This window comes from Elgaria multicarinata, chromosome 5, assembly GCF_023053635.1.
Source record: "Elgaria multicarinata webbii isolate HBS135686 ecotype San Diego chromosome 5, rElgMul1.1.pri, whole genome shotgun sequence".
Classification (NCBI taxonomy): Eukaryota; Metazoa; Chordata; class Lepidosauria; order Squamata; family Anguidae; genus Elgaria; species Elgaria multicarinata.
Genome location: NC_086175.1, coordinates 119,019,287 through 119,046,972, shown reverse-complemented (window position 1 = coordinate 119,046,972; position 27,686 = coordinate 119,019,287). Strand labels below are relative to the sequence as shown.

Here is a 27,686-nt window from a genome sequence, read left to right as displayed (position 1 = left end):
TGGGAACAAACCAATTACTGAAGGCAATGAATTAAAATGAATGTCAACACTTTTTAAAAAATGCTTTTATAAGAACATCCCCTCAACCCCGCCCCCCACAACTTCGCCATGCACCGCCTCCCTGCCACACTGCCCAACCCTGCCAGGTTACTTTCCCTAGCGCAGGACCGCACACTATCTATAAGGTCTTTCTGCCTTCAGGATCCGTGCGGCACCTGCGTATCTGCCAAGGTATCGTGAGAGAACCCGGGGCATTGCTTTGGTATGAAAATTGGGCATGGGATTTCTTTGATGGAAATTTTTCCTGAGCTGAGGATGAGTCCTTTGGAATGGCTTTCTATAGTATTTATTTAAGACATCTTTTTACTTGCCTTTCATTATAAAACAATCCCAAAGCAGCATACAAGCAATAAAACACAGTAAAATAATACAACATTGACAGAAAACATAACTGAATAGGGAAAAACAGTAATAGATAAATAGCAGTTTACACGATGCAGAAAAAGCAAAGCGGAAAATTCATTCTAAATTCTTGGTAAACAAATAGGTCTTTAGTTGTCGCTGAAAGCTTGTAAGACTTGGTGCTGCTCTTATATGAAGCAGTGGAGGGACTTCCACTGTCAGGATGTCTGTATCAAGAGTGTCCTCTCTTTGGATTCCAAACGGAGTTGGAAAAAGGCACTCCTTGTTGTGGAGGCCATTTGTCCCTCTATAGACATTGATGGATCTAGGAGGACCCCAAGCACCTGTTCTTTCAGAGGGGTGCAACCTCATCTGGAACAGGCAGCTTCCCTAATTCCCAGTCATAGGATCCCCATATCCACAATGCTCCTGTCTTGTCAGCATGCTGTCTCACCTTATATGCCTTCACTGGACATCTCTCAGCTGACAGTGGGACATGAAGCCTGTCACACAATACAGTAAAGATGGGTTCCCATGTTTCACTGGTGGGCTGACCAGGTCACTCTCTCTTCCTCTCTCTTTTGAAAAGCCTATATTCATAGGCAAGTGCAAGGAGTGTGCTGGGTGTGCCCAGGCACACCCCAATGTCTCAAGCAATAAGCCCCAAATTGAGGGGGCCATTGAGTAGGGATCCAGACACAGTGTGAGTGGTCCTCCAGCTGCTTTGACAATTGAATATTCAATAAATGTTCCCCTTTAAACAAACAAAACTGGATGGACAGCCTAATGAAATGTGCTGTGCACGCCTATGCCAATATTGTAAAGAATGTGGTAAATGCATCCCCAAGAGCCACGATTGGTTAAAGCTCTCAAGTGTGTGCTTAGTAGACTGTCTTATGACTCCTTTATGGATGTGTTAATGAAGCATGCTGACCTTGAATAGCTTTCACTCAAAGTAAATGTGGAGAGAGAGAGAGAGAGAGCAGAAGTGTTTCATATGTAGCACAACACATGAATCCAGTGTCCTTGAAAAAGTGGTTGTAAAGCAAGCAAGACCACTGTACCCCCCTCCCCAAAAGAGGGGGGAAACACTCACAAGTAAAAGTGCAACTTATAGGACAAGTAGCAAATCATATTGTGGTTAAAACTGACTAGTTTCTACAGTGATATAATCTGGAAGCAGTTTTGTCTTGCTGACTTTACAAGAAACTCAACTGTTTTACAAAGTACTTGCCTGAATACAAATGAAAATTCAAACAATATGTTTCTTACCATCTTCACCACAAATGAATATGATGTCTATTCCTGCACTGTGAAATATAAAAAGTTGGTCCCGCATGAATTCCATATTCAAGGTAATTGCATATCCATGATAATTTCATATCCACTGGTGTTGACAATAAAAAATAGGAATGTTGGAAATGCCTTCTGTAGTTTGTCTACAGTGGGAGATTTTGTTAAAACATACTTATTTTATGTTTACAATTTTGCACATTGGTTCAGAATTTGCAACTCTTAGAGATACAAGTTGTATAAAATGGCATTTGCAGAATGGGAGATAATATGGACTTTATTTATTTATTTATTGCATTTTTTATACCTCCCAATAGCCGAAACTCTCTGGGCGGTTCACAAAAATTAAAACCATTCAGTATAAAACGAACAGTATAAAAACATGATATAAAATACATTATAAAAGCACAACCAGGATAAAATCAGCAGCAGTGCAGAAATACAAATTTAAAATACAAATTTAAAAGCAGCAAAGTTAATATTAAATTTTTAGACTGTTAAAATGCTGAGTGAATAAAAAGTTCTTCACCTGGCGCCTGAAAGAATATAGTGTAGATGCCAGGCGAACCTCCTTAGGGAGCTCATTCCACAGCTGGGGTGCCACAGCCGAGAAGGCCCTCCTCCTGGAGAAGGCCCTCCTCCTGGTAGCCACCTGCCTCACTTCCTTTGGCAGGGGCTCACGGAGAAGGACCCCTGAAGATGACCTTAGGGTCCGGGCAGGTACATATGGGAGGAGGCGTTCCTTCAGATAGCCTGGCTCCAAGCCATTTAGGGCTTTAAATGTTAATACCAGCACTTTGAATCGGGCCCGGACCTGGACTGGCAACCAGTGAAGTTGGAAAAGGACTGGCGTAATGTGGTCTCGTTGGCCAGTCCCTGTTAATAAAGTGCTGCCCTGTTTTGTACCAGTTGAAGTTAATGATGTATTTAAAATTATGCGCTATTCCTGCATGTTGGGTGGGGATTTTTGCCACAAAACAAAGGTTTGGAATAACACAGGAGCATCTTAGTGCATCAGGCTAACATGCACCCCTTTCCCTAGGAGATGCTTGCTGAGAGCGTATACAGAGCAGCAGGGAGAGGAGGTAGTAGCTGGCCACTCGCCTGCCTGTCTGTGCGGTCACTTCTTCTGAAGCAGCTGCAAAGTAGAGCTAAGGAGTGTGAACAGATGGGGGTAAACCAGGGGTGGGGAACGTGCTCCAGCTCAAGGGCTGAAATGAATTTCAAAGAACCTCTCGGGGGCTGCATTCCAGTGGTGGGTGGGGCTAAAGGCCAGGGAAAGGCAAAATGTGTGTTGGGGGAGGGGCAACACACACACACACACACGTTTTAGCTTGTAGCTTTTACTGCCAGTACCAAAGCCTTAGAAGAGGCATTTCAACCTTTTAAAAGCCAGGAAACAATTGTTGGACAACCGGTAGTCTGGGACAAGGGGGTGGGTCATCTATAAACCCGGAAGGGCTGGACTTGGCCCCCGGATATGAACTTGGCCCCCAGGTCTGAGGTTCACGACTCCTGGAATAGACTCTGATGGGATGAGGGGAGAGGAAGGGGAGAAAAGAGAGTTGTATTGAAATAGCTTTCCTCCTTTGGCTTTGCACATGCGTGCGCAAGTGCCTGGATGTGCATGAAGGCTGGGCATGCATCTGAGACGTGTGCATGAACCCATTCGTATTCTGCATGCCTGCCCCATTAGTGCCTGCGGGTCTCCATTTGCGCATAGACATTTCTAAAAAACAACTATGAAGAATTGCTATTTAAAAAATTAACGCTGGGGAATATAGATACTTGGAAAGTTCTGAACCTTCCTTGCAGAAGTGCTTTGGCGACTTGAGCTCACCATGGACTGTTAAAAAATGAACTGTTTTCTAAATTGATAGTATTGCAACACAATGTAAAAAGTATCTGCTCTGTTCTTGCATGTTTTTCCCCTCTTCAGAAGGAAATCTGTTCAAATATTTACAGTATGAAGTTCTGAACATTTCTCCCTAGTTTCTGTTTTCTGACTTAATTTTTTTTTATCATATTTTTCATTTCTCCCCATTTTTTTTTCTTGTTTTGATAGTCATGGTCAGTCTCCCTAATGACTTGAACACCACAGCAGCGTATTAGTTCCAAATCCAGTTCAAAAAAATTGTTATTCCTGAGGAGGTTTCCCAGAAATATATTGAGCTTGTGTAATCATTTCCGATTCCTGCTAAAGGCTGCAACTTGTTATCTTCATCCTTTGTTTATGAGGGTGGATTAATTTAAAATCGAGGGGACTTAAATCATTGATCTTCAACTAGTGCGTCAAGAACCACAAATGGAGTGTGCCCTGATCAAAGAAAGGTCACATCAACAGCATCGCCATGATTTCCTCTTCTCGTGCTTTGAGGTTCTTCTTAAAGAGGCAGAGAGGAATGGCGTCCATATGCAAAGGACGGCAGAATTTGTAATAAATGATTATTATTTCACCCCTGCATGACAAGCTGCACCTGTCTCATCTGTACAATTATAAAAATACATGAAAAACAGACAGCTGGGTGGGGGAGGAAGCTCCAAAATTCACAGTTGGACAATGCCTTTATTAGGACCTACCAAAAGGACACAAAAGGTTGTGCAAAGCTTTGGAGTCCTTCAGAAATCTTTATCAGCTTAGGTGGTAAGCAGGAGATGGGGTAGAAACGTCCAAAAACTAGGCCAGATGATGTAGCCACGAGGCCTGTAGCTTAGACCCAGTCTCAAAATGAAGATTGCAGACTGAATGAATTAGTCACTGGTAGAGGCTGCAGGTCTCAGACTATACCTAGCATTATGGGACAAAGAAGCAGTGGTTGGCCACCATTTCTGAAGACATAAAGGTCGTTCTGTCACTCAGATCTGTCAGTTACTCGGGTTTCCTGGGTAGGCAGTATAATAATACAAGAGCTCTTATTTGCATATTATCACCCTGAAAAATGAGTATATATGGTTAAAAAATTAGAAGAGGGTCCTGGGTTGCAGTTGGGGAATAAGCCTGTATCTGAAAACATTTGGAAGACTGCTGGCCTAAATCACTGATTTTTAATCACCAAGAAAACAAACCGGTTTAAATAATTGGTTTGAGTTAGGTTTTCCATTTTGAACTTCATTTATTTCCTGAATAAGCATGTATGCTAACTGCTTGATATAACAATTACAGCGTACTGGTTTAGAACATTATCCAAATCTTTGGTCATGGAGCACACATTTGGAAATATAAGAAAAGCCCTGGTAGATCAGTCTAGAGTATCTAGTCCAGCATCCCACAGTGGCTAACTAGTTGCTTATGGGAAGTGCCAAAACAAGACTGCAGTTTGCCAGGAAGTGGTATTCTGAGTCATGCTGTCTTTGATTCTCGAGGCATTATATAGCCTTCATGACTAGTAGTGATCAATAGCTTTATCCTCCGTGAACTTGTCTAATCCCTCTTTAAAGCTATCCAAGTTGGTGGTGATCACTGCACATTGTTGTAGCAATTTTTGTAGTTTATGTGTGAAGAAGTATTTCCTTTTGTCCTAAATCTTTCCCTTTCCTTTCAGTAATCTGTCTGCTTTCTCCACACAATACATAAGTTTATAAATCTCTGTACTTATTTCTCCTCCCCCCCAAAAAACTTAAAACTTAAAAGCCAAACACCCAGAGTGGGTTCCTCATAGTGGAGTTCCTCACTTTTTGCTGCATTGCTAAATTATGTCTGCTTAGAGATAAGAGACACTTTTCTGCTTGACTCTTATCTGTCCATAGTCATGTTAATATACTAAGGCAGGTCACTTAATTGAAGCTAACACTAAGCATTCTCATTTATAAATTAACAGTGCAATCCTATTCTTTTCTGCTCAGAAGTTAGCCCCATAATATTAAGTCAGACTTACTCCCAGGTAAGTATGTGCAGGATTGCAGCCTTAGTTCCATTGAACAAATTGAGACATTTTGAATAACCATGCATTCAACATGCATTATGCATTTTGAATAACCATGCATTCAGGGCTTTAACAAGTATCTATCTAGACCTTTACAGAGGCAAATACTAACTTGGTCTTTGAACCATCTGTTTCAAATGTATTCTAGCTACCTATTCCGAGGGAGGCTCAGAAGAGAGCAAGAAGGGACAGGGCCTTCTCCATGGTGGCACCCCCAATTATCTCCCCAATGAGGCCTGCCTGGTGCCAACTTTGTATCTTTTGACTTTTCCCAGGCATTTGGCAACACACAATATTGTTCTTTGCTTGTTATTCTTTTGCTTGTCATTCTGTTCTACCTATATTTTGTTTCACTTATTTAGGAACTCCTCAAGAAATCTCTTTCTCTTTCACATTTCTCACATTTATATCTCTTTTTCTACTTTAATTGGCCCAGGAAATGATCAACTCATTCTTGTCCCATCCCGACCCCCACACCTCCTTGCACAAGCAGGGATTATATTCTATTTTATTTCTGTATGGAGTCTTAATAGATTTTAGGCACTTTATGAATAATAGCAGGCACTTTATGAATAATAGGAGGCACGTTATGAATAATAGTAAAACAAAAGCAAGGTAAAATGCTTAATCAAATAGATATCCTTGGGCTATATCACATTTTGTTTTTATTATTCATATTGACCACATTCAGTGTGCTGAAGGCAGAACATCGCATGGAAGGTAAAAAAGAATTTTGATTGATCATGGCTTGCCGTGATCAAGGTGTTTGCTGGAATACACAGCCTTTACTCTCACTTGGCTCCTAATAATAATAATAATAATAATAATAATAATAATAATAATAATAAAAAAAAATTCTTACCTGCCTCTGTTTGGATCGAGGCAGAGAACAACAATAAGTATAAATACATAAAATTGATTAAAAACATAGTATACATTATTAAAACATCCTAAAATTCCGCTGGGTAGGCCTGCCGGAGGAGATCAGTCTTAATAGCTAGCAGGAATGGCTAAAGTTCAAACTAATCAGAACTCAACAAGTCAGGAGTTCCAGTACAGACAATTTACTTGTGTAGGGTGTACTGGATTCCTGACTTGGTGCTCCCTTCACGAGCCAGGATTCATAAATGAAGAACAAGTCCTGGTTTATGATTCTAGCTTGAAAAGGGTGAAACTAGTCATGAGCCATGATTTGGCTGGTATGCTAATCTTCTAATTTCTGTTAAGTTTAGCTGCTCCCTCTGGTGGGAAGAGTCAAACAGGAGCAAAAGCACACTGCTCATTCATGGCAAACCATGATTGTCTGGATTGTGTGTGAGTGCGACCATTGAATGGAATGTAGACATATTCTTCAATCTGCAAAATATTGATTAGAAGAACAGATGATGGTACATTTCAGAGAATTAATATAAATGATTTTTTTTTCTGGCCAGAATACAACATCTGCTGCTGTGTCTTTTCAGTATTCAAATAAATTCAGCCCAAAGAGTTTTAAGGGATGCCTTCACTCTTTTGTACAATTTGTCTTGTGCTCTTGGAAGACAACTGAATAGGGTATCTCTCTGACATGTTCTTCACCTGTCAGCCATAAAATGAACTAGTGCTTACTTCATGGAGGGCAAATGTCTTTTATTCAGAATCCCTGCCCCTGCTCTGTCTCTGCTGATGAGCAACAGCAATACTCCCTACAAGATGGCTGCTATATATAGAAAAAAAGGGAAATCGTTAAAGGGTAAATTCTCCTTGGAGAGATGCTTGTTTTTTCTTAGTGGTTTTGGTGGCATTCTCAGTGTGTCCGTGCCATTTCTAAGTGACTTTCATCACACTGTATTTTTTATTTATTTATTACATTTATATCCCGCCTTTTTTCCTCCAAGGAACCCAAGGCGGCATACATAATCCTCTTCCCCTCCATGTTATCCTCACAACAAAAACAACCCTGTGAGGTAGGATGGGCTGAGAGTCTGTGACTGGCCCAAAGTCACCCAGTGGGTTTCCATGGCCAAGTGGGAACTAGAACCCGGATCTCCCGACTCCCAGTCTAACACCTTAGCCATTACACCACACTGGCTCTGAGAAGCATATGCTCAGAAAAGAGGTTTTAAATGTTGAACATTTGGCTTTGATAACTGGGGCTCTTCCTGATGGATTCTCTCCCAGTTGTGGTCCTGGATTGTAGATAAGAAAACGTGGCTGTGGATAGTTCTACAGTAAAGATCTAAACGGTTTGACTGTTGTGATTTCTCCATGTCAGCAGAACTTTGGGATTCATAAGACCCCTTTACACCTTTCAAGAAGAGTAATATGGTTTTCTAATATAAAAATAATCTGTTTCCTTCTCTTTCTTTTATAGCCCAGTCATTGAAGGAGTTCGCCCGGTTATTGATTGCAGTAGAAGAGGAGAGACGGCGGCTGGTAAGTCTGTCCTAGAATGTGCTTGTAAAGTTCAGCTTTTTCACTAAATTCGCTGTTGTCTCTCCTGGAAAGCTCCTATTTCAGGTTTATAAAAATTGCAGCACACAAGAAACTGAGTTGTTGTTGTTGTTGTTGTTGTTATTTACATTTCTCTACCGCCCCATAGCTGAAGCTCTCTGGGCGGTTTACATAAGATTAAAACAATTAAAAATAATATAAAAAATTTAAAACCACAAAAACATGCGACATACAGAAAAACATACATCTAAAAACAACTATAAACAACTTTAAGCTATGAACCTAAAAACGGATCCAGGATTGGTGAAACTCATCACATATTGCTAAATGCCTGGGAGAAAAGTCTTGACCTGGTGCCGAAAATATAGCAATGTTGGCACCAGGCAGGCCTCATCAGGGAGTTCATTCCATAATTGGGGGGCGCCAGAGAGAAGACCCTCTCTCTTGTTGCTGTCTTCCTAGCCTCCCTCGGAGTAGGCACCCAAAGGAGGACCTTAGATATTGTATCCACTGTTAGTCTAATTTAAATCCGTTTACTGAGTAGGACTAACATTGGATACAACCCTGTATTTTTTACTTTTTCCTGAATTATGCATATTTTGTAATGTTGACTGACACCTCTCAAACGCTGTTCTGAATTTTATTTGGGATTCCTTTTTCTTTCTATGGTAGAATGAAAAAGAAATCCCAGATAAAATTTAGAACTATGTCAGTACTTAACTAGTCAGTTGAAGCCTGGCAGAGGAAGGAGTGAGATCTCTATCCCTCCTGCAACAGTCCACTATATTTCTAAGTGCACAGAAGGTGGTGCAGAAGAGAAGGCTTTCTTTCTCTGGCAGCCTGCTTGTGCAGAGGACAGTTAAAGAAGCTCCCCTGTAAAGAATTCCATGCACTCTCCTTCACTCACTGGTGAAGATGACTGTCCCAGTGCTGCTGGCAGCTGATCAGCAGCTGTTGGCCGATCAGCTGAGAAGCGGAGAAAAGTGGGTGGGAATTCCTGACCTGCATAGAGAGTGTCCCACAAGCCTCAGGGTGCCCTCTTGCCAAGAGAGTTCAGTTACCTCTATGTAAGATCAGGACAAAGCTTAGAATACAGGAGCAGTTGTAAAAATTTCCATTGAATAAAAAGAAGTTTGAAAGTGAGGTTAGTAAACTGCATTGAGGTAACTGGCAAAAGCTATCCAATAGCAGGATAGAGCGTCAGCTGCTCTTTCCAAGTGGCCTGCTGGCTAGTCCTGCTGTTGCAGATGCTACTTCCTCCACTGGCATTTCATTTATTGCGTTTTTATTCTATCCTTTCACCAAAAAGCTGAGAGCGGCATATATGATTCTCCCCTCCCCCCACTTCCATTTTATTCTGTGAGGTTGACAGCAGCTGACCCAGGGTCACCCAGAGAGTTCCATGGCTGAGAGAGATTTGAATCCAGGTCTCCTAAGTCTGTCCAACACTCTAACCACTACACCACACTGACTGTCAATGAAGCGCACTGGCATCTTACTGTGGACCAGGTTTGGCTCAGGGGTTCCAGTTGCTGACCCCTCTTTTACATATTATAACTGGTTATGACTTAATGGTTTTTTTTAGTTCAAGCAGTCCACTTCTCTTCTGTGGCTTATTAGTTCGAAGTCTTGGCTGACATCAGTCATGACTCTTTATTTCTTTGCTGTGGTTAAAGATGATCACAAGCTAAAAATTTAACAAGAAAACCATTAACAAAGGGGTAATGATTTTCAAAGTCCTGGAAGAATGTTGAAGGAAGTAATGTGCCTATATAGTGAATGATCAAACTCTTTAAATACTCTATTTTTGTCTTTCATAGTCTTCCTTCTGGGGAAAAGACACTGAAGCATTAAATTTTATGTGGGCACCTATTAATCTACAGAGGTGTTTACACTGCCCTTTAAATGAGAACATATTTTCATTTTGAGTTGTTTTTTTCCAGAATTCAGTTTTATCTCCTGTGCAAAGCTGACAGGACACTAAAATAAAAATTAAGGAAGCTTTGTTCATTGATGTGCTGTTTAGTTCCATTGAATAAAAAATGCAAACTGGGTCAAACCGCATTGTTTATGAAGGTGCTAGTCTTGATTGTCCCACCCACCTTCCAAGAAATGTAGGATCCCATACATGAGGTTGGTTGGACGAGAAGATGATATAGTAACTGGCCAAAGGTCTCCTAGTAAGCTTTGCGGGTGAATGGAGAGTTGAGCCTGCACAAGGCTGTCAATGATGACTATACATTACTTCAAATTTCAGAGGCAGAATGCCTGTCAATGCCAGATGAACTTGAGCAGGAATGTGCTGTAGTGCTTCTGTCCTTCTGATGGCTTCCCATTGGCATCTGTAAGGCCACAGTGGGAACACAATGCTGGACTAGATAGGCCTTTGGTCTAATACAGCACAGCTCATCTTATGTTCCCCTTAGTCTAATTAACCACTACACCACACTGGTTCTCTTGTGTGTGTTAGATATCAACTATGGTGAATTTAGGTTTGGATGCAGTTCAGTGTGCAAACTATCACTACGCAGTATCCAGCGGGGCCACTGCTCAAGCAGGCCCTCCCACTGATTCTGTTGCACAAGCGGTACCAACACCTCTTATAGGAAGCCCTGAAACAAGCGGACATGCTTGCTTATCCATCAGGTTGGGTTGGCTGAGCTCTTTTATGCAAACTCCATTGACCTGCTCTGTTCCCGAAACGAGTGTTTCCAGATGCTCCCAGAAGCACTAAAACTGTTGTGCAAGTGGTGGGTCTTGCCTGCGGAACGGAATCAGTGGGGGCACATCAGAATCGGTTGGGGAGCAGTGCCCCATCAGATACTGCCCACTGTTCTTACAACAGTTTATCTTCCAATTTCAACTTCTCTTGTCTTCAAACTGCCTTTCATTTGTTTTGCTAGACTCTTTAGGAGCGTGGTGAAAATCGTCCTCTCTGTAGGAGACCTTTTTTCTCTGCCTGAATATGGAGCAGTTATATTGGAACCCTTTATAGATGGGGCTTCCTTCTCTTCTTTGATCAAGAATTCAGATGGTTTGATTTTATTTTTTGTTGTTGAATTGGTAGCTGATGCTTTTAACTTATTTAAGCTGTTATGGCAGGCTTTGCTAAGATGCAGGATGTAAAATATATGTATTTAATGTTAGTAAGAACATCAGGTAAAGATTGGACAATATGCACACTTTTTAGCAGATGCAAATTGTCCAGTAAGGTAGCAGCATCTTTAAAGGACAATTCTCAAGTCCCCTTGGTTAGCAATCTTGGCAAAAAGAAAGCCATGGCAACCTAATTCTTCATATAAAACTGTGAAAACTATGCCACATATGAACAGGCACTTGAAGTGGCTAGGAGATTTTTATTCAAAAACATAAAAAGCATATGTTATGCTGTTATGCTTTCACTGTTATGATGAAGAGGGAATTTCACCTGGTTCCCCATATATACAAATGACACCTGCTGAAATTCCCTTTTCTATGCAACTGATAAAGATACAGGAGCCCTGTCCTCCTTTTCATATAGTCACCCTATTATAACAGTATTGACAACTGTTCTTTCCAGGGCAGGATCTACACTACTGCTTTAAAACAGTTTATAACTAGGGTGACCATATTAAAAGGAGGACAGGGCTCCTGTATCTTTAACAGTTGTATTGAAAAGGAAGTTTCAGCAGGTGTCATTTGTATATATGGAGAACCTGGTGAAATTCCCTCTTCATCACAACAGTTAAAGCTGCAGGAGCTATACTAGAGTGACCAGCTTTAAAAGAGGGCAGGGCACCTGCAGCTTTCACTGTTATGATGAAGAGGGAATTTCACCTGGTTCCCCATATATACAAATGACACCTGCTGAAATTCCCTTTTCTATGCAACTGATAAAGATACAGGAGCCCTGTCCTCCTTTTCATATAGTCACCCTATTATAACAGTATTGACAACTGTTGGGGCCCAGGACACACTCCATATACAGTTTCCAAAGTGTTATATACTGCTTGGTGTAGATCAGGCCCAGGTGGAGTGGTTGTTTTGGTTTACAATATTTTTATCCCACTTTTCTATCTGACAACAGGCCTCCAAGGCAGTGTACAGTAAAAGAAAACTAACACACACTAAAAATAGTTCTTTTTTTTTTAATAAGTTAGTGGTGCTCCAAATGTTAGATAGATAGATAAAGCTTTATTGTTTCAACCAGTGATTACAACAAGTATAGTAAAAGCAATGGTAAAACAAATCATACATTCTGCAAGGTCAGAAATTTTGCTCCAACTGTTTCTCCTTAAAGGTTATGCAGGGTACACGTGGCTATTGTCTGTTTGGGCTGGACCATAACCTTTTGGGCAGCTGGATAATCTGCAGCTCCTCACTCTTCCTGAAAGCAGTGTTGAATACAGCAGTGAGAAGCATTCAGGCATGCAATTCACTCCCTGCCTTCATTCTGAAATAGCAGAGTACCAGGAGGACTCTGCCATGTGGTTTTTGAGCATATATGAATAGCTCTTGGGATAAATTCATGGCACAATGCTTACAGTATTAGACATAGGCCTTAGGTAGATGGGGCTTTATCCTGGGGTGATCCCTGTGTCCACATGATGCCCAGGGGATCCCGGGATCAGGGTGGGATGATCCCTCCCTTGCCCCGGGATCTCGCCCTCCATGTTAGGCCTGGTTTTTCCGCGGTCTCAGGCTGAGCCCGAGACCGTGGAACGTGTGGCTGGGTGCTGCGGTTTGTCCCGGCTCCTCGCGGTGGGGTGAGTGGGGAAAGTAATTATTTTTTTAAAAAAAAACCCACTTACCTTTTGCGCATGAGCATTCATGTGCTGCTGTCCCTTTAACAACAACAACAAAAAAAATGGCGGGCACGACTCCTCTCTGCCTGAGGTCGTCGTGCACCACGTGTGAACAGAGGGGGAGATCTCATGATTAAAAAAATCCTGCTAGACTGCTAGGTCTAGCTAAGGCCTAAGTAATAGGTATCAGTATGCATGATCTTTTCCCTCTAAGTTTTCATACATGCATTTAGCAACGTGCTGAAGGCTACTCATTCATGCATAAAAGTCTGTCTTTTGAATGCAACATTGTCATAAGTACCTTCCTTGAGAGGAAGAATGGATGTTCTTTTAGGTACAGTGAATTGCTATTGTAGTTTAAGACTTAGATGAAATTATTCTTGTGTGTGAGTTTGAGAGCACTCTGATAGATGGAAGCACCTAAGTGATGTTCCGGCATTTACAGTCAGAAATAAGTAACACTGCACAGTCTTGGGTCTCCCTTTTTACTAGCTAATGAAAAATTACTTGAAGCACAAACTCGCTTGCCAACAGTTTTTGTCTTGAACATTGCAGTGATGAATCAGAGAAAACAATGTGTCTTTTTATATAAGGGAGACTGAGTGCCACATGAAACCCTGTTGTTCTTCCTTACAAAAGATTAATAGAGCTGTAACAGCCACACTTCACTTTTCTTCATCTTTAGTTTCATTTTGCTTTTTTTTCCAAGGGAAATTAATAATAAGGTGTCTTGGAAGAGTTACTATTCTTCTTTCTTTCTTTCTTCCTTTTTCTTCTTCTTCTGTTGCTGCTATATTCCTTGTCCTGTTTGATGATTCTGTTCACTCTCATTGCTTTAGCAGTCTAAATTTCCATATAGATTTTGATGCTTTTCTTCGAGATGTACAAAGTCATTTCTCTTGGAGCACTTTAGAAATAGTTCTTCCTATCTCACACCAGCCTTTCATTTTATTAGAAGCTAAAGGCAAAGGAGAAGTACTAGGATGAATGCATCCCGTAGGGCAGTGTTGTGGAATCTGGAGCCCTCCAGGATTTATTAGAGTACTAAGGCCTGGAGAGTGGATTTTTCCCTACAATTGTTCCCCAGAACCTTCTTTAGCCACCACTGTCTTTTAAAACATAGGTGGGCAATTTGTGGTCCTCCAGTTGTTTTGGCCTACAACTCCCATGACCCCTCATCATTGACTATGCTGGTTAGGGCTGATGGGAGTTGTAGGCCCCAAAAAAATCTGGAGAGGGCCACAAATTGTTCATACCTGTCTGGTGTGGTGTTATATTTTGATTTTCTCTTATTGGAGTCCCACTGTCAGATGGAAAGGTGGGATATAAATTTTAAATAAAACAAATAGTGACTTGGAAAGCAGCTCGCAGGATAGCACAGGAGAAGGTGGCAGGATTGAGCTCCTATTTCTGTGTTTTAGCCAGGCTTGCTACTCCCACACCCCACATACTTATGCCACCCATGACACAAATTGGCAACCATTGAATGGCATCCATTAATTTCATCAATGAATGAAATTGCATCGCTTTCCTAAACACACAGTTAAGGAGGCAAACGAAAGATGAAAAAGAAATAAACAGCAGTAAAATCCACAAAGCTAAAAGCATTAAATGACTAAAACCGGAGCAATATGATCCTAAAAGCTGCAGGACTAAACCCAAACCCTTCAAGCATCATCATCATCATCATCATCATGCATCCTTTGCGTGATTGTGGAAGAAAACCAGAGATAGTGCCAAATGAAGTTCTCTGGGAAGTACATTCCATTATGTGGCTGTCATGATTGGAAAAAAAAACCACTTAAAACTTACACATCAAATGGCCAAGTTTTAAAGACACTATCTTTAATAGTAGGATGTCTCCATACTCGTTCTGATCAAGCTAACACATCCCACTTACAGAAGTATGTTTCCTTGGTAAGAACTTCTGTATTTATGCACAAATACTTGCTGCGTATCGGGGAAAGGGGAGGTACAGCAACATAACTCATGCATGATCTCATTGATAGCATTATAGTATTCACCATGAGGCTGAAGCGTTTGCACTAGGCCATAATATCTATAGCACACCTGACCCAGGATTTGAGAGGATAATTTAAAGAAAATGTACCCCCCCTCCTTTCTCTCCGCAGACTAAAGAGTAAAGTGACTTTGAAAATATGTGCAGTAAACATTTTCCCTTCCTTGGAGCATTCAGAGTGGGAGACCCTAGCTCAGTGATAGAACATATGTTTTGCATGCAGAAGGCTACAGGTTCAGTCCTTGGTATCCCCAGCTAAAAACAATGATCAGGTGGTAGGTGATGAGAGATACCTCTGCTTGAGACCTTGCTGCCGGAGGCATCTGCCTGGCTACTTCTGGAAACAAGGTTAATCTATTGGATGTATTGGAAAAGGACACTTCCACTGTCCCCAAGCCAATCTACAACATCATGACTTGTGACCAACCCAAAGAGTTCTTATGATCTATTATATGTGCGTTACTGGTTCCAATAACAAATCACTAAATGGAACTAACCATTAAGTTTGGAATGGATTGTTTTATATCATTGTTAACACTGGATGATGATGATCATCATCATCATCCTTCTTAGATAGGAACTGTTTTCAGTAATTTATTCTGGGAGAAAGAACAGCCAAATATTTAAGTGTATCATATGACGCTAGCATACTTGGCTGACTGTCTAGCATGACTCCAGGATAAATTAGTTAATTCCTGGACAACACAAGGAGAGGAGGGGAAAGAAACCCAACAATTCCCAAATGGGACTTGAGACAAAGCACATTCTTGTTCCCACTGAGTCAACAGCAGCTCAGCTATGGATTTCAATCTCTTGGATTAAGAACATTTGCAATTTGCATCAGTTATCAGATGTTTTAGTCTGCTGGTAACCATGAAGTATAATCAATACCACAATAATGACAATTTGGAAGTTTTTAGAACATAGTGATGTAGATCTTCTCCCATTTTCACCTCCATCTCACCCCACCCAATGCTAATGATGGGCAGCTGGTCAATTAATTATCCATTATTCGGCCTTGGTCAAATATTGTCAGATGTTCCAGGAACTGGTCTTGTGTAAGTGGCAGACTGATTCTTCCCCCGCCCTTTCTTCATGGCATTATCCTGAAAAGGCAGGAGCGACTGCAGAACTCAGAGTTGCACATGCACACCATAGTCATTACAGAGTAGGCACTGTCACTGTTGCTCTGGAAGACTTTCCAAAGAACTTCTGCCCTTTCCCATCCCAATTAAGCTGCCAGCCCTAGTTTTTCCTCATGGCCATGTGTTATTAATTGCAAGTATCTCAGAATAGGAACACAGGGTACAAAAGGGAGCATGACATAAACAGATACAAGCAGCCATTACGATGGCACAGTACACAAGTGCCGAAGAGTCAAGACAAAACTTCCTTGACCATTGCATTTACTTATGAGGACAATGAATCTCCAAAAGAACTGGCATAGTGCTGTGTACAATGGGAGAATCTGTAGTCTTCCAGGAAACTCATTTTTGTTTCCTTTTCTTTGTAACTACCCTGAATTCTCATCGGATGCGCTGACTGCCCTGCTGCCCATGGAAAACCTTCCCCTCTTTTGTCACCCACCCACAGGGCTCAGGAGCCATGAGAATCCCAACATTCAATCTGAAAAGGGTGCAGCTTGGTGAGCGTTGGGTTCCAGTGCTTGCAAAAGGCTTGCACTTGGTCAACATGCATGCTGCTGCCATGGCTGTCACCTCCGCCTTCAGCTTCTACAACACAAGCAACTTACTTGAGGGCAAAGGGAGAGTTGTTGTGTTTTTTTTAAAAAAAATAATATTTACAATGAGAGCAAAACAATAAACAATAACAATATAGCAAAAAGCATACTTCTATCATTCTGGGTGAGAGAATGACACTCTTTGCATCACTTCCAAGGGGAGAAGGCTCCTTGGCCGTTGGAGAAATGATAAAATTAGTGTCATTTTCTTGCCAAGATGATGGGACTGATACTCCCAACCCATCTCTGGCATAGAAAGATGTTCAGCCAGAGCCCTTCCCTTTGGGTAGTGAGTGCCTGCTGCCTCTTCCTACTCGAAGGTAAGTGACTAGGTCCTTGGAACTAGGGCAGGGAAAGGCGGACATGGTGGAGGGCACTTTAGGAGTGCAGCAAGTAGGTCCCCGTTAGCATTGCTCCCAGCATGTTGCAAAAAAGGTCCCTGTTTACCTAGATTCTGTTCTCAAGGATTTGAACAGGGAAACTCCTCTATGTGAATAGTTGCAACATTTCTAGTGACGTCCAGGTTTACATTAACAAAGGTTCTGTAGTGTTGAAGTATCCTGTTTTGTTTTGTTTTTTAACCTATGTTGACATCACTTTGGTTTTCAGCCTTGCGACTCAATAAGCTTTTGACGTACACGTCTGGTATCTGTGCAAACCCCTGAGTAGATTAAAATCCTCGCCTCTCCTTTGTTTCTGACCACTGAGATATTAGGATTAATCCTCCCTATTACAGAGAAAGCACAACAGAAAGCACCAGCCGGAAATCTTTGATCTTTAGTCTAAAGTGTGTGTTAACATGTGCATTAGCTTTGCTGTAGAGAACCCCTTGCAGCCTTCCTGCCAGAAAGGATACTACAAACAGCATTGATTGTAGGGCACGATATACACTAAGATTTTTCTGTATCGCTTTTCACTTTGCTTAATAAGCAGCCCAAGACACATTAGAGAGAAACCCAACACATCTCACTGAAGCAGCAGAACAGAGCACACCTTCGCTGCGCAGCATTTAATACTGATTTTCTCTCTCTCTCTCTCTTTAAAAAAGGGGGAACCACACAGCTTCGTGCTCGCTGTCTTGAAACCCTTCCTCCGCGGGAGTAGGAGAGATAATATTGCTAGGCTGGGTTCAGCCAAAGTGCAAACTGATTGTAGCCTGGGACTCCAAACTGCAAAGCCACTTGCTCTTTCTCGTTCATAAAATTAATCAGTTTCTCAGTTTCATGACCTTTTCCACCAAAGCTCTCTGTTGAAATGAGTGCATATTCCCTCGTGCCGCAAGGGAGTTATTTTTCAAATTTGTAGACATTGGAGATGCCAATCAGCATTTTACATTGTGCTTTCAAGTGTTCAAAAGTCCTTCACATAATTTATCTTAATGTAATCCTTACAACAACCCGGGAAGATAGGTCAGAGGCGAAGCTCAGCAATTGTGGCTTCCTTAAGGCTACTTATGGAATGTATCATAGAGGCAAGATTCGAATTGGGGACTTCTGTTTTTGTGGCTAATAGACTGACTTACTAAACTACTCCAGTTTATGTATTAAGGGCTTGGGATTGGCTCAGCAAAACCAGAGTGTCTTGTGGCACCTTAAATAAGTTTATTGCAACATGAGCTTTAGTGGACTAGAGCATGAAGAATTGTCTTGGTAGGTACATATGCACATGAATACAGGGCAGGGGGCGAGGATTGTAAAAAGTGGGTCAAATTGCAATGAAATGCAAAATCTCTAGTCTGCGACAATTTGGGTAAAGTTTAAATGTATGCAAAAAAATACATAGGGTGCAATCCTATTCATGTGTAGAGAGGGGAAAAAGTCCTACAACTCTCAGGATTCTCTAGCCAGCCATAAACTTTTTTCTGTCAAAACATGCATAGGATTTCACTTTTAGTGACTGTTCACAACAGCAATAATGAATGGCAACATGAACATCATAGCATTGCTAAGCTCACAGCTGCAGTGGGAATGGAAGCCATGTCACTGTTTAAGCCCAAATAAATAGATTCAGACTTGGTTATTCGTTCTATTTTAGCGGTTTCATTCTGGAGACTCTCTTTGAAATTTCTCTGTTGTAGAAGGGCAACTTCCAGGTCAGCTATGAAAGTCTTTGACGGGCAATGTTTCAATTTGAATCTTGAGCTTGAATCCTGGCAAAACAGAGGCTATGTGGGTGGTTGATTAGAGCCAGGAAATAGATCAGTTACCTGCTCTGGATGGCATTGCTCGAAGGTGGAGCAGGTGCATAGTCCAAGGGTGCTCCTTGATCCATCATTGTGGCTGGAAGCCCAGCTTGTGTATCTTTCTTGATGACTGACAGCGGCCATACATGCCGCATTTGAAATAGGATCACAGAGAAGGGGCTATAGAGACAACCCTATCCCTTTTCTCTTGGCCATTGTATATCCCTCGTTCCTTTTGAAAGGGAGAAGTGTGGGGAGTAATAATGTATACACACTGGGAATATTTCCTTTTGGAAAAACTTTAAAATCCCTAAACACTGTGTTTTTAACTATCAGGGAGATTTTCAATACCAATTTGGGGATTCTGGATAGGGAGCATTTTGTAGAAACAGAAACTAAGCAGCACGTAATAGGTTGTGCATGTCAAATATAACTCTAGCCCATCTAGCTAAAAACTTTTCTTTTTTCTAAAGCTTTTAAAACTTGATTTTGTTCTGACTTTTATACTGTTAGTTTTACTCTACCCTGTGCCTGTTTGGTGCATTCTCTTCCCCTTCTTATTGTTTTATTATAATTTTATTAGAATGTAAGCCTATGCGGCAGGGTTTTGCTATTTTATTGTTTTACTCTGTACAGCACCATGTACATTGATGGTGCTATATAAATATAATAATAATAATAATAATAATAATAATAATAATAATAATAATTTGGACTGTGACCATTGTTACCCATTAAAAGGAATTGCTTCTAATGTTTAAAGAAGTATGCACAAACAGAAGCAAGCATATCTCTAACAACATCAAGGCCAACAAAAAAGGAAATGTCAACCCAGCGTGCGGCTGCTATGAAAAAGGCAAATTTCATGTTAGGCATAATTAGGAAAGGAATTGAAAATAAAACTGCCACTGTCATTCTGCCCTTACACAAATCTATGATGCAACCAAACTTGCAATACTCGGCCTGTTCAGACAACATGCTAAGCCATGGTTAGGCCGCTCACCCTTTCGCAGCAAATGGTTAGTGAGCATGTTTAAACTGTGATTATGTAGCCACCATGATTAGGAATGGTTCACACGACTTGCTTCGTCATGGTTCACATGACACGCTAAGCCAGAATGTTTAGCTCAAAATGCTGAACCACCCTGGCTTAGTGTGGTTTCTGAACAGGCTCACTGTGTACAGTTCTAGTCAACACAACTAAAAAAGAGCTGGAAGAAGTTACCTAAAGTGGTCAAAGGACTGGAGCAACTCTGGTATGAGGAAAGGTCCCTGGAGGAGAAGGCTATTGATGGTTACTAGCCCTGATGATTATGTGCTGCCTCCAGTATCCGAAGCAGTAAGCCTGTGTGCACCAGTTGCTGGGGAACATAGATGGGAGGGTGCTGTTGCACGATGTCCTGCTTTGTTGGTCCCTGGTCAACAGCTGGTTGGCTACTGTGTGAACAGAGTGCTGGACTAGGTGGACCCTCCGTCTGATCCAGCATGACACTTCTTATGTTCTTACAACATCAGGGACTGTTTAATTTAGAACAAAGGTGAGTAAGACGGTGGTAAAATTACGCATGGTGTGGAGAAAGTGGACAGGGAGACCTTTTTCTCCCTCTCATGATATTAGAACCCAGGGTCATCCTATGAACCTGATTGGTGGGAGATTCAGGGCAAGAACATAAGGAGAGCCATGCTGGATCAGACCAAGGGTCCATCTAGTCCAGCACTCTGTTCACACAGTGGCCAACCAACTGTCGACCAGGAACCCAGAAGCAGGACATGAGTGCATCTGCACCCTCCCGCTCATGTTTCCCAACAACTGGTGTACATAGGTGTACTGTCTCTGGCATTATATATTGCACATAGGCATCAGTACTAGTAGTCATTTAACCTTCACACAGTGCATAGTTAAAATATGGAATTTTATGTTATTACATCGTTTCTAAACGGCATTTTAGAAGAGTTATTCTGGATCAACTGTCTGTCTACTAATTTTGAATGAAAAATATATGATTGAGATTTTCCCATTTGATTATCAATGCAAAAATGGCCAATTTCTGGATGTGAGGGTGCCACTGAAATTTCCAGGCAATAATTTGCCTGGAAATTTCCAGAGCTTCGGCTATTGGGCGGTATAAAAATGTAATAAATAAAATAAATAATAAATAATTCAGCAACTAGAAGTATGTCTTGCTACACAGACTCCCCACCCCACCTGCATCCTGATCCTATGAGTGGTTAGGCTTCATAATGCATTTGGCATTAAGTATTTGATATTTATGAAGGATGTGTGTCCAGACATATCCAGGGAATTATATGCAAAATTCAAAAGGGACATAGTGTTAGTGGGGGAATATCTGTACTCCTTTGAATTCAGTAACCATTTCCAACTTCGCCATTTGAGTGCAGCTGTGGGCAAACTTTTGATCCCAGTTTGAATTAAAAATTATGGTCACTAGAGACCAGAAAAAGTTGCTTTGAGGGTCTAATCCAGCTTGCAAGCCACCATTTGGCCATCCCTTCATATTATATTTAACATTCTTGTGCACCATTTCTATGATATTTTTATGATCTGTATGATGTAAATCTGTGTACTGACGTTCCTGAATCCAGAATTGCACAGTAGTCTCAAGTCTAAGGCTCCCGGGCATGGTACCATTACAAACAACTTCGCTGATTTTGGCTGGGTGCCTGGACATGTTCATTCATGAAAAACCCTGTTTAAAATACAGCTTTCAATTACATCTTTCCAGCGCAACAGTTACGCTTGCATGCTTTCTGCTCTGGTTCCTTAACCCCTCAAACAATTTTTTCCTGGGTCAGTGGTGCGTAATGTAGAAGCAATGAATGCATGTTCACTATTCTGCTAACATGTTCTTTCAGGCATTGAGAAAATGCAAATACTGTACAAGATTATGAGACTGTGAGGTCCTTGAAAGCAGGGCTCCTTTCTTTTTCTTTTTAAATTATGAAACATACCATTTGCACTAATGGTACTGGACTAATAATAATAATAATAATAATGGAAAGTTCTTGAAATGAGCCTGATCGCGAAAGGTTTTATTCTTTCCCTGGCCATACGTACTTGCAGACATGGGAGCAGCAGTAGCAGTTAAATTTGAACTGGAATCATCACATGCATTAAATGTTACCTCCAATTGGCTGGTTTTTCTGTATGTGTGCAACTCCCTTCCACTCCCCGTATATCAGGGGTGTGCAACCTCAGTCTCGTGAGCCAAATCTGGCCCTCCGGCGGTCCTAATCCAAATCTCTAGGGTTCTGCAGAACGCCATGCTCTTTTCCTTCAACCACCGATTATTGAGTGGTTTCTTGGGGTTTCTAAAATGTTGAAATGTGTCTCCTAACGCTTAGTTACTGGCAGTAAGAACGTTACACTAAAACATGCTGATATTTGGGGTGTGTTTTTCCCCCCCTGGCCACTACTGGAATGTGGCCAAAATGAAATTCAGTCCTTGGACTGAAAGACGTTCTACACTCCTGCTGCGTAGAGAGAAAAATATTAAACAATCTGATCAACTAGCAATGAAATGTAAAAAAAAAGTCTGTAACAATTCTATGTAAATCTGTATATCCACCAACGAAGGTTAACGCTTATCCAACTGATGAAAATGTGTTATGAAAGCTCATGTCATCATAAATCTTCTTAATCGTGAGGCTACCAGCCTCTTTGTCATGTTTTCTGCTACAGACTAGCACAACTACCTCTCTGGAAATTCGTGCCATGTGGAAAAAATACGTAAAAATAAAATGTTTCCAACTTATTATTGCAACTTATGCAGATCCTCACTGTAAAGAATTATTCTTCATTGCAGTATTGTGGCATGATACAAAAACATGCCATGCCAGAAATTATTGCTTACTATTTAAATATATTTTTCAGGTTTTAAGTTCTGTTGTACGCTGCCTATGGCAGGTTTACCCTATAAGGCAGCTTATAAACCTGTCAAATAAATGAAAATATAAAATGAGTGCTTTAGGGTTCTGCCCTCATGAGATGGATTCTCTGAAGTCAGAGGCTTTCAGGTATCCAATGTTCTGCTGGATTGAAGCCGACAGGCAGGATGGGAGGAGCTGTCTTCCAGTAGTTGGATTTCCTGTCTTCCAGTAGTTGCATTTTTCACTAGATGGGCTTTTTTCTCATCTAGCGATGGCACTTCAGAAGAGGAGGGAAGGAGGCTGGAAGAGGCTCAGGATAGTTTGTATCCTGGCCTCTCCGGTCTCTTTACCTCCTCACCTACTGGAACACCTCCTTTCCCCCTTCTCCAAGGTTGAATTTCCAACCTCAGAGGCCAGCCAGTGTGGTTCTTTCCATTCTGGCTGTGAGGAGGCAGGGAAAGAGATCAGAGCGCTGTCTCCGACCTTGGAGGGGGGAATCCAACTATCCTATGGCCCCTCAGTCAATGTCTAGGGCCCATAGGATTGCTCTCTTAGAACTGGGCATCCCAAGTACTGCAGTGTGCATTGCGACATCATATTAGTATTGCTGGCATTGATGTTCATTGATGAGGCAGTGTGCAAAACCCTTCTCCAAAGTTTAGCCTAGTGGTAGACAAGCAATGCCTGTAATCCTAAAAATAGCAAAAATTAACTGAGTGGTTCATCTCATTTCCCATATTTTCACCTCTGTCAAGTGCTCCAGGCGTTTACATTTTTAAAAAATTGTCTTCTCACTCTCTCTCTCTCACACACACTTATTTATTTATTCAATTTATTAATTGCCCTATAACCAAAGCTCTCAGGGTAATGTACATAATAAAAGCGAAGACCAGAAAACCAATAATAAATCCAAAATAATTAAAAAGTATTTTTAAAGGCACATTAAAAAGTATTGTTTTAAAAGAAGCAACAAAAAGTCATCATTTAAAAGAGATAAATACCTGAGCAGCTTAAAACAGCATAGTTTTAAAATGCAGCATTAGACATATTAAAAATAAAGCAAGCAGCAGTTAAAAATACCTTTTAAAGGCCTGGGAGAATTGAAAGGTATTTGCTTGGTGCCCAGAAGTCAATAAATTAGGTGCCTGGTGGACCTCTCTAAAAAGGCCATTTCACAATTTGGGGGCCACCACAGAAAAGGCCTGTTCAAGACAAGCTGCCCATTAAATCTCAGTTTGCAGGGCACTTGCAATAGAGCCTCAGATCATGATCTAATTTTTTAAAGAAATGTTTATACATTTAATGTAGCCAATAAACACCTACCTGTCTAGAAAGTTTTTAAAAACTAAAATGTTGCCATGGACAGAGAGAAACGTGATTTCCCCTACTCGAGTGGAAGGCAGGTGAATTGCTGTGATACCTGGCATGTTACAGCAAGATGGTTTACGATGAATGAAACTGAGCACACATCTTTCTCCTGCTGACTTCCTCATATGTCCCTACCTATTCCTTATGAAAAATTCCCCACAGCAAACAAGAGGAGGCACACACAAACACAAATAGTATAGCTCTCACTCATATTGTCTACCTGTTGATTTTTTTCTTTTCAGTGTTGTTATTTAGATGGAGAAGAACCATACAAGAAAGCAGGAAAGGGGCACAGGGTGAAGATTATGGAAGTGGCTATTTGCCCATGAGCTCTGTGACATAGGCCTTAGCTAGACTTAAGGTTTATCCCTGGATCGTCCTGGGGTCATCCCTGTTCATGTAAATGACACACAAAGTATCCCGGGAGCAGGCAGGGATGACCCCAGGACGATCCCGGGATAAACCTTATGTCTAGCTAAGGCCTAAGAGGCTATCTGATCCAGGAAAAGGATTCCAAAGTTGTCCTTTAGCTTCCCCTCCTGAACCACTGCTGGGCAACTGGGTAGAATACTACTTGCACATGTTCACACACATGTTAAGTAAGCAAAAGGGTTTGGAGATTGACTTTGAGCATCTCTCTACATTAAGGGGAAATCACATTGCTTACCCAAAGCTTTTGCTTCCTGCTTCTTTGGCACAATTGTTATGGGCTGCATTACATGACGGAGAGGGGCGACCACATGGTTCCAATTGAGTACTTCCCCTCCATTCAGCACCATCTAGTGGTGGAAGATCCCACTTTCCCCCCAGATATTACCACATTAAAAGTGGTTCTTTTAATAGCAGGGTTTCCAGGGAATAGTGCAGAATACATATTGTTTGTTGACGGTGTCGTGTACCATGTACATTGATGGTGCTATATAAATAAATAATAATAATAATAATAATAATATAATAGACTCGCAAACTTCTCTGAGTGGCCAGTCATGAGTGTGCAATAAATCACTCATTTAGAGGAGTCCTTAAGAAAAAGAAAGCTAGGAATTCAGAGGGGGCGATATTACATTTGTAAGGCATCTGCAGCCCTGGTTTATCTCAAAGCACAGCATAATGAGATAGAAGAACGGGTTGCGCGTAATTTCACACCACTTTCCAGTTTATCCTAATTTTGTAACACATTTAGTGTGCCCGTCCGCCCGCCCATCCAATCACATAGTTCTGTTTGGTTTTATTGAGTTAGTTAGAAATGGTGAAAGAGAAAATCCAAGCCATGTTCATAATTTGTTTACTCGTTTATGTTGGCATAAATGTTTCCTTCAAAAATTGCCATTAAATTTGATTATTCACTGGCATCAGACCTCACAAGGACGACAGTTGTGGCTACATTTCTCTTTCGTATAAGTGCTTGACATTTGCACGGTATGAAGATTTGGCTTGTAAAGCTCGTGTATCGGCTTCAATTTGGGGGGGGGGACACTGACTAGCAACATAAGGAACTTATTACAGGCATTTCTTAGCATTTCCTACAAGCCAGGACTTGGGTGCCTGGGAAAGTTGTATGTTCCCCCCTCCTTTTAAGATGACTTCATAAAATAAATCATGTTTTGTTTATTAAAGGGTGACACTTAAAGAATTTGGACATCTTTGGATATGTTGAGTTCAAATATGAGGAGGGGGTTCCAGAATTTGTCAACACAGTTTTCTACAATATTATTTTTTAATCATCTCCTCTGTCACTTTTAATATGCAAGAAGGTGAACGTTAATCTCTGTACGCAAAACGTAGTATATTAATATCGTTGTTGTTGCTTAGAGTAACTTTTTTCAGCATAGTAAAAGAATGAAAGATACTGAGGTCAATCCAACCATGCTTGAACAGACATGAAACTGCCGACCAATTAAAATCTTTGTCAAGAGGGCCTTCCTCTGCAATTTAGGCAGATGGTGACTAGGGAGGGCCTTTGTTGTGGTAGCACCCAAATTGAAATCCCTACCTAGACATGTTTGCCTTGCACCTTTTTGTTGCTTTCATTTTATGTACCGGCACAGGTCTGCTCTCTTCTCTCATGCCTTCAGTAGCATCCTATGATACCTAGCCCCCTTTGCTTGCTTGCCTGCCTGCCTGTTTTATCGATGTTTCATCAGTGCTGGTGGTGGTGATGATGATAATGATGATGTGTGTTAATTACAATGTTAATCAGGGTGGGAACCTGTGATCCTCCAGATGTTGTTGGACTACAGTCCCATAATCTCTGACTGGCTATGCTAGCTGAGGCTGATTAGAGTTGGGGTCCATAAATGGGCTGCATCTATTTGCGGTGCCTCCTCCCACCTGCCATGTGTGGTTTTTAAAATCATAACTAGATACAACGGTGTGTCTTTGAGAGGCTGAACTCTGGACATGCTCAAATATTGCTGTTTTCTCAGAAACTGAGGGAAGCACACGCACAGCCTTCACCCTTAAGAGGGAGGGAGGGAGGAAAGGAAAGCACTTTGCGTATGCCCAGAAACAAGCTTGATGAAGGGGGCAAGTGCCCAGCCCAGTCCCAGCCCTTCAGTACAGGCTCCTGATGGAGCACTTTGTGGGTGAGAAGTGTGGGCTGAAGCAGTCCCAGCAGGATTTGGCCAGGGTTGTGGGCATCCACTAAGAGCTGAGGACATGGGCACCTGAGGGCTGCCAAAGGCATGCTGGGAGGTGTAGTACTGGCATGTCACTGTCTCTCAGTCTTAATTCAGTCCCCACTTTCCTGATCTCTCGCTAGCTGCCTTTGTTCTTCTTCTAATTGACTTTCCCCAACTGCCACTCATGCCTCCCACCATTCCATTCTGTCCTCAGCTGTCAGTCATTCCTCCATTCACTCTTATTTCATTTATATTCTGCCTTTTTTCCTTCAAGGATCCCAAGACAGCGTACATAATCCTCTTCCTCCTCTCCATTTTATCCTCACAACAGCAACCCTGTAAGGTGGGTTGGGGTGAGAGTCTGTGACAGGCCCAAAGTCGCCCAGTGGGTTTCCATGGCCGAGTGGGGACTAGAACCCGGATCTCCTGACTCCCAGTCCAACACTTTAGCCATTACACCACGCTGGCTCTCTTTGTTTCCTTCTGCTCTCTTCCTCTGTTGTGAGGGTAAAATGGAGAGGAGGGTTGTGTATGCTGCCTTGGATTCCTTGGAGGAAAAAAGGTGGGATATAAATGTTGTTGTAGTAGCAGTAGTAGTAGTAGTAGTAGTAGTAGTAATAATGATGATGATGATGATACATCCTCTTGCAGCTCTCAACAGTTTTTGTACAGATTTACAGACAGTCTAGCAACTTTGAGGAACTTATTTACAAGGCTGTTTTACTTAGTGGGTAAAGTTCTTTAATACTTTGGTCTTTAGAGCAAGAATTTGGCATCCTGCAAAACAGCAAGCCAGTAAGCACTTTGAGTACGGAACCATCCAGATAATCCTACATTGCATGTCTGCTTCTGCACATAAATGCCCTGAACATGCAACGCCACTTTTCAGTGAAGTGGAAATTATGACCATATTAGGGAAGCTTCTGCATATTGTCAATGAGGACAAAATAGCATGACTGAAAATGTTTCCCAAACCTGTCGCTTGAGTTCTACCAGGATTGATGCTATCCAGTCAGGATTTGCTTTCTCCA

General features: G+C 41.5%; 1 protein-coding gene across 2 annotated transcripts in view; it reads left to right on the top strand.

The window, feature by feature from the left end:
* The window catches only part of ARHGAP42 (Rho GTPase activating protein 42), a 188,251-nt gene that overhangs the window by 61,461 nt on the left and 99,104 nt on the right, over positions 1-27,686 (top strand). For both annotated transcript variants that reach the window (XM_063127116.1, XM_063127115.1), the window contains exon 3: positions 7,972-8,033. In XM_063127116.1, coding sequence (XP_062983186.1) covers positions 7,972-8,033 — 62 coding nt within the window. The remainder of the gene's footprint in view (positions 1-7,971; positions 8,034-27,686) is intronic.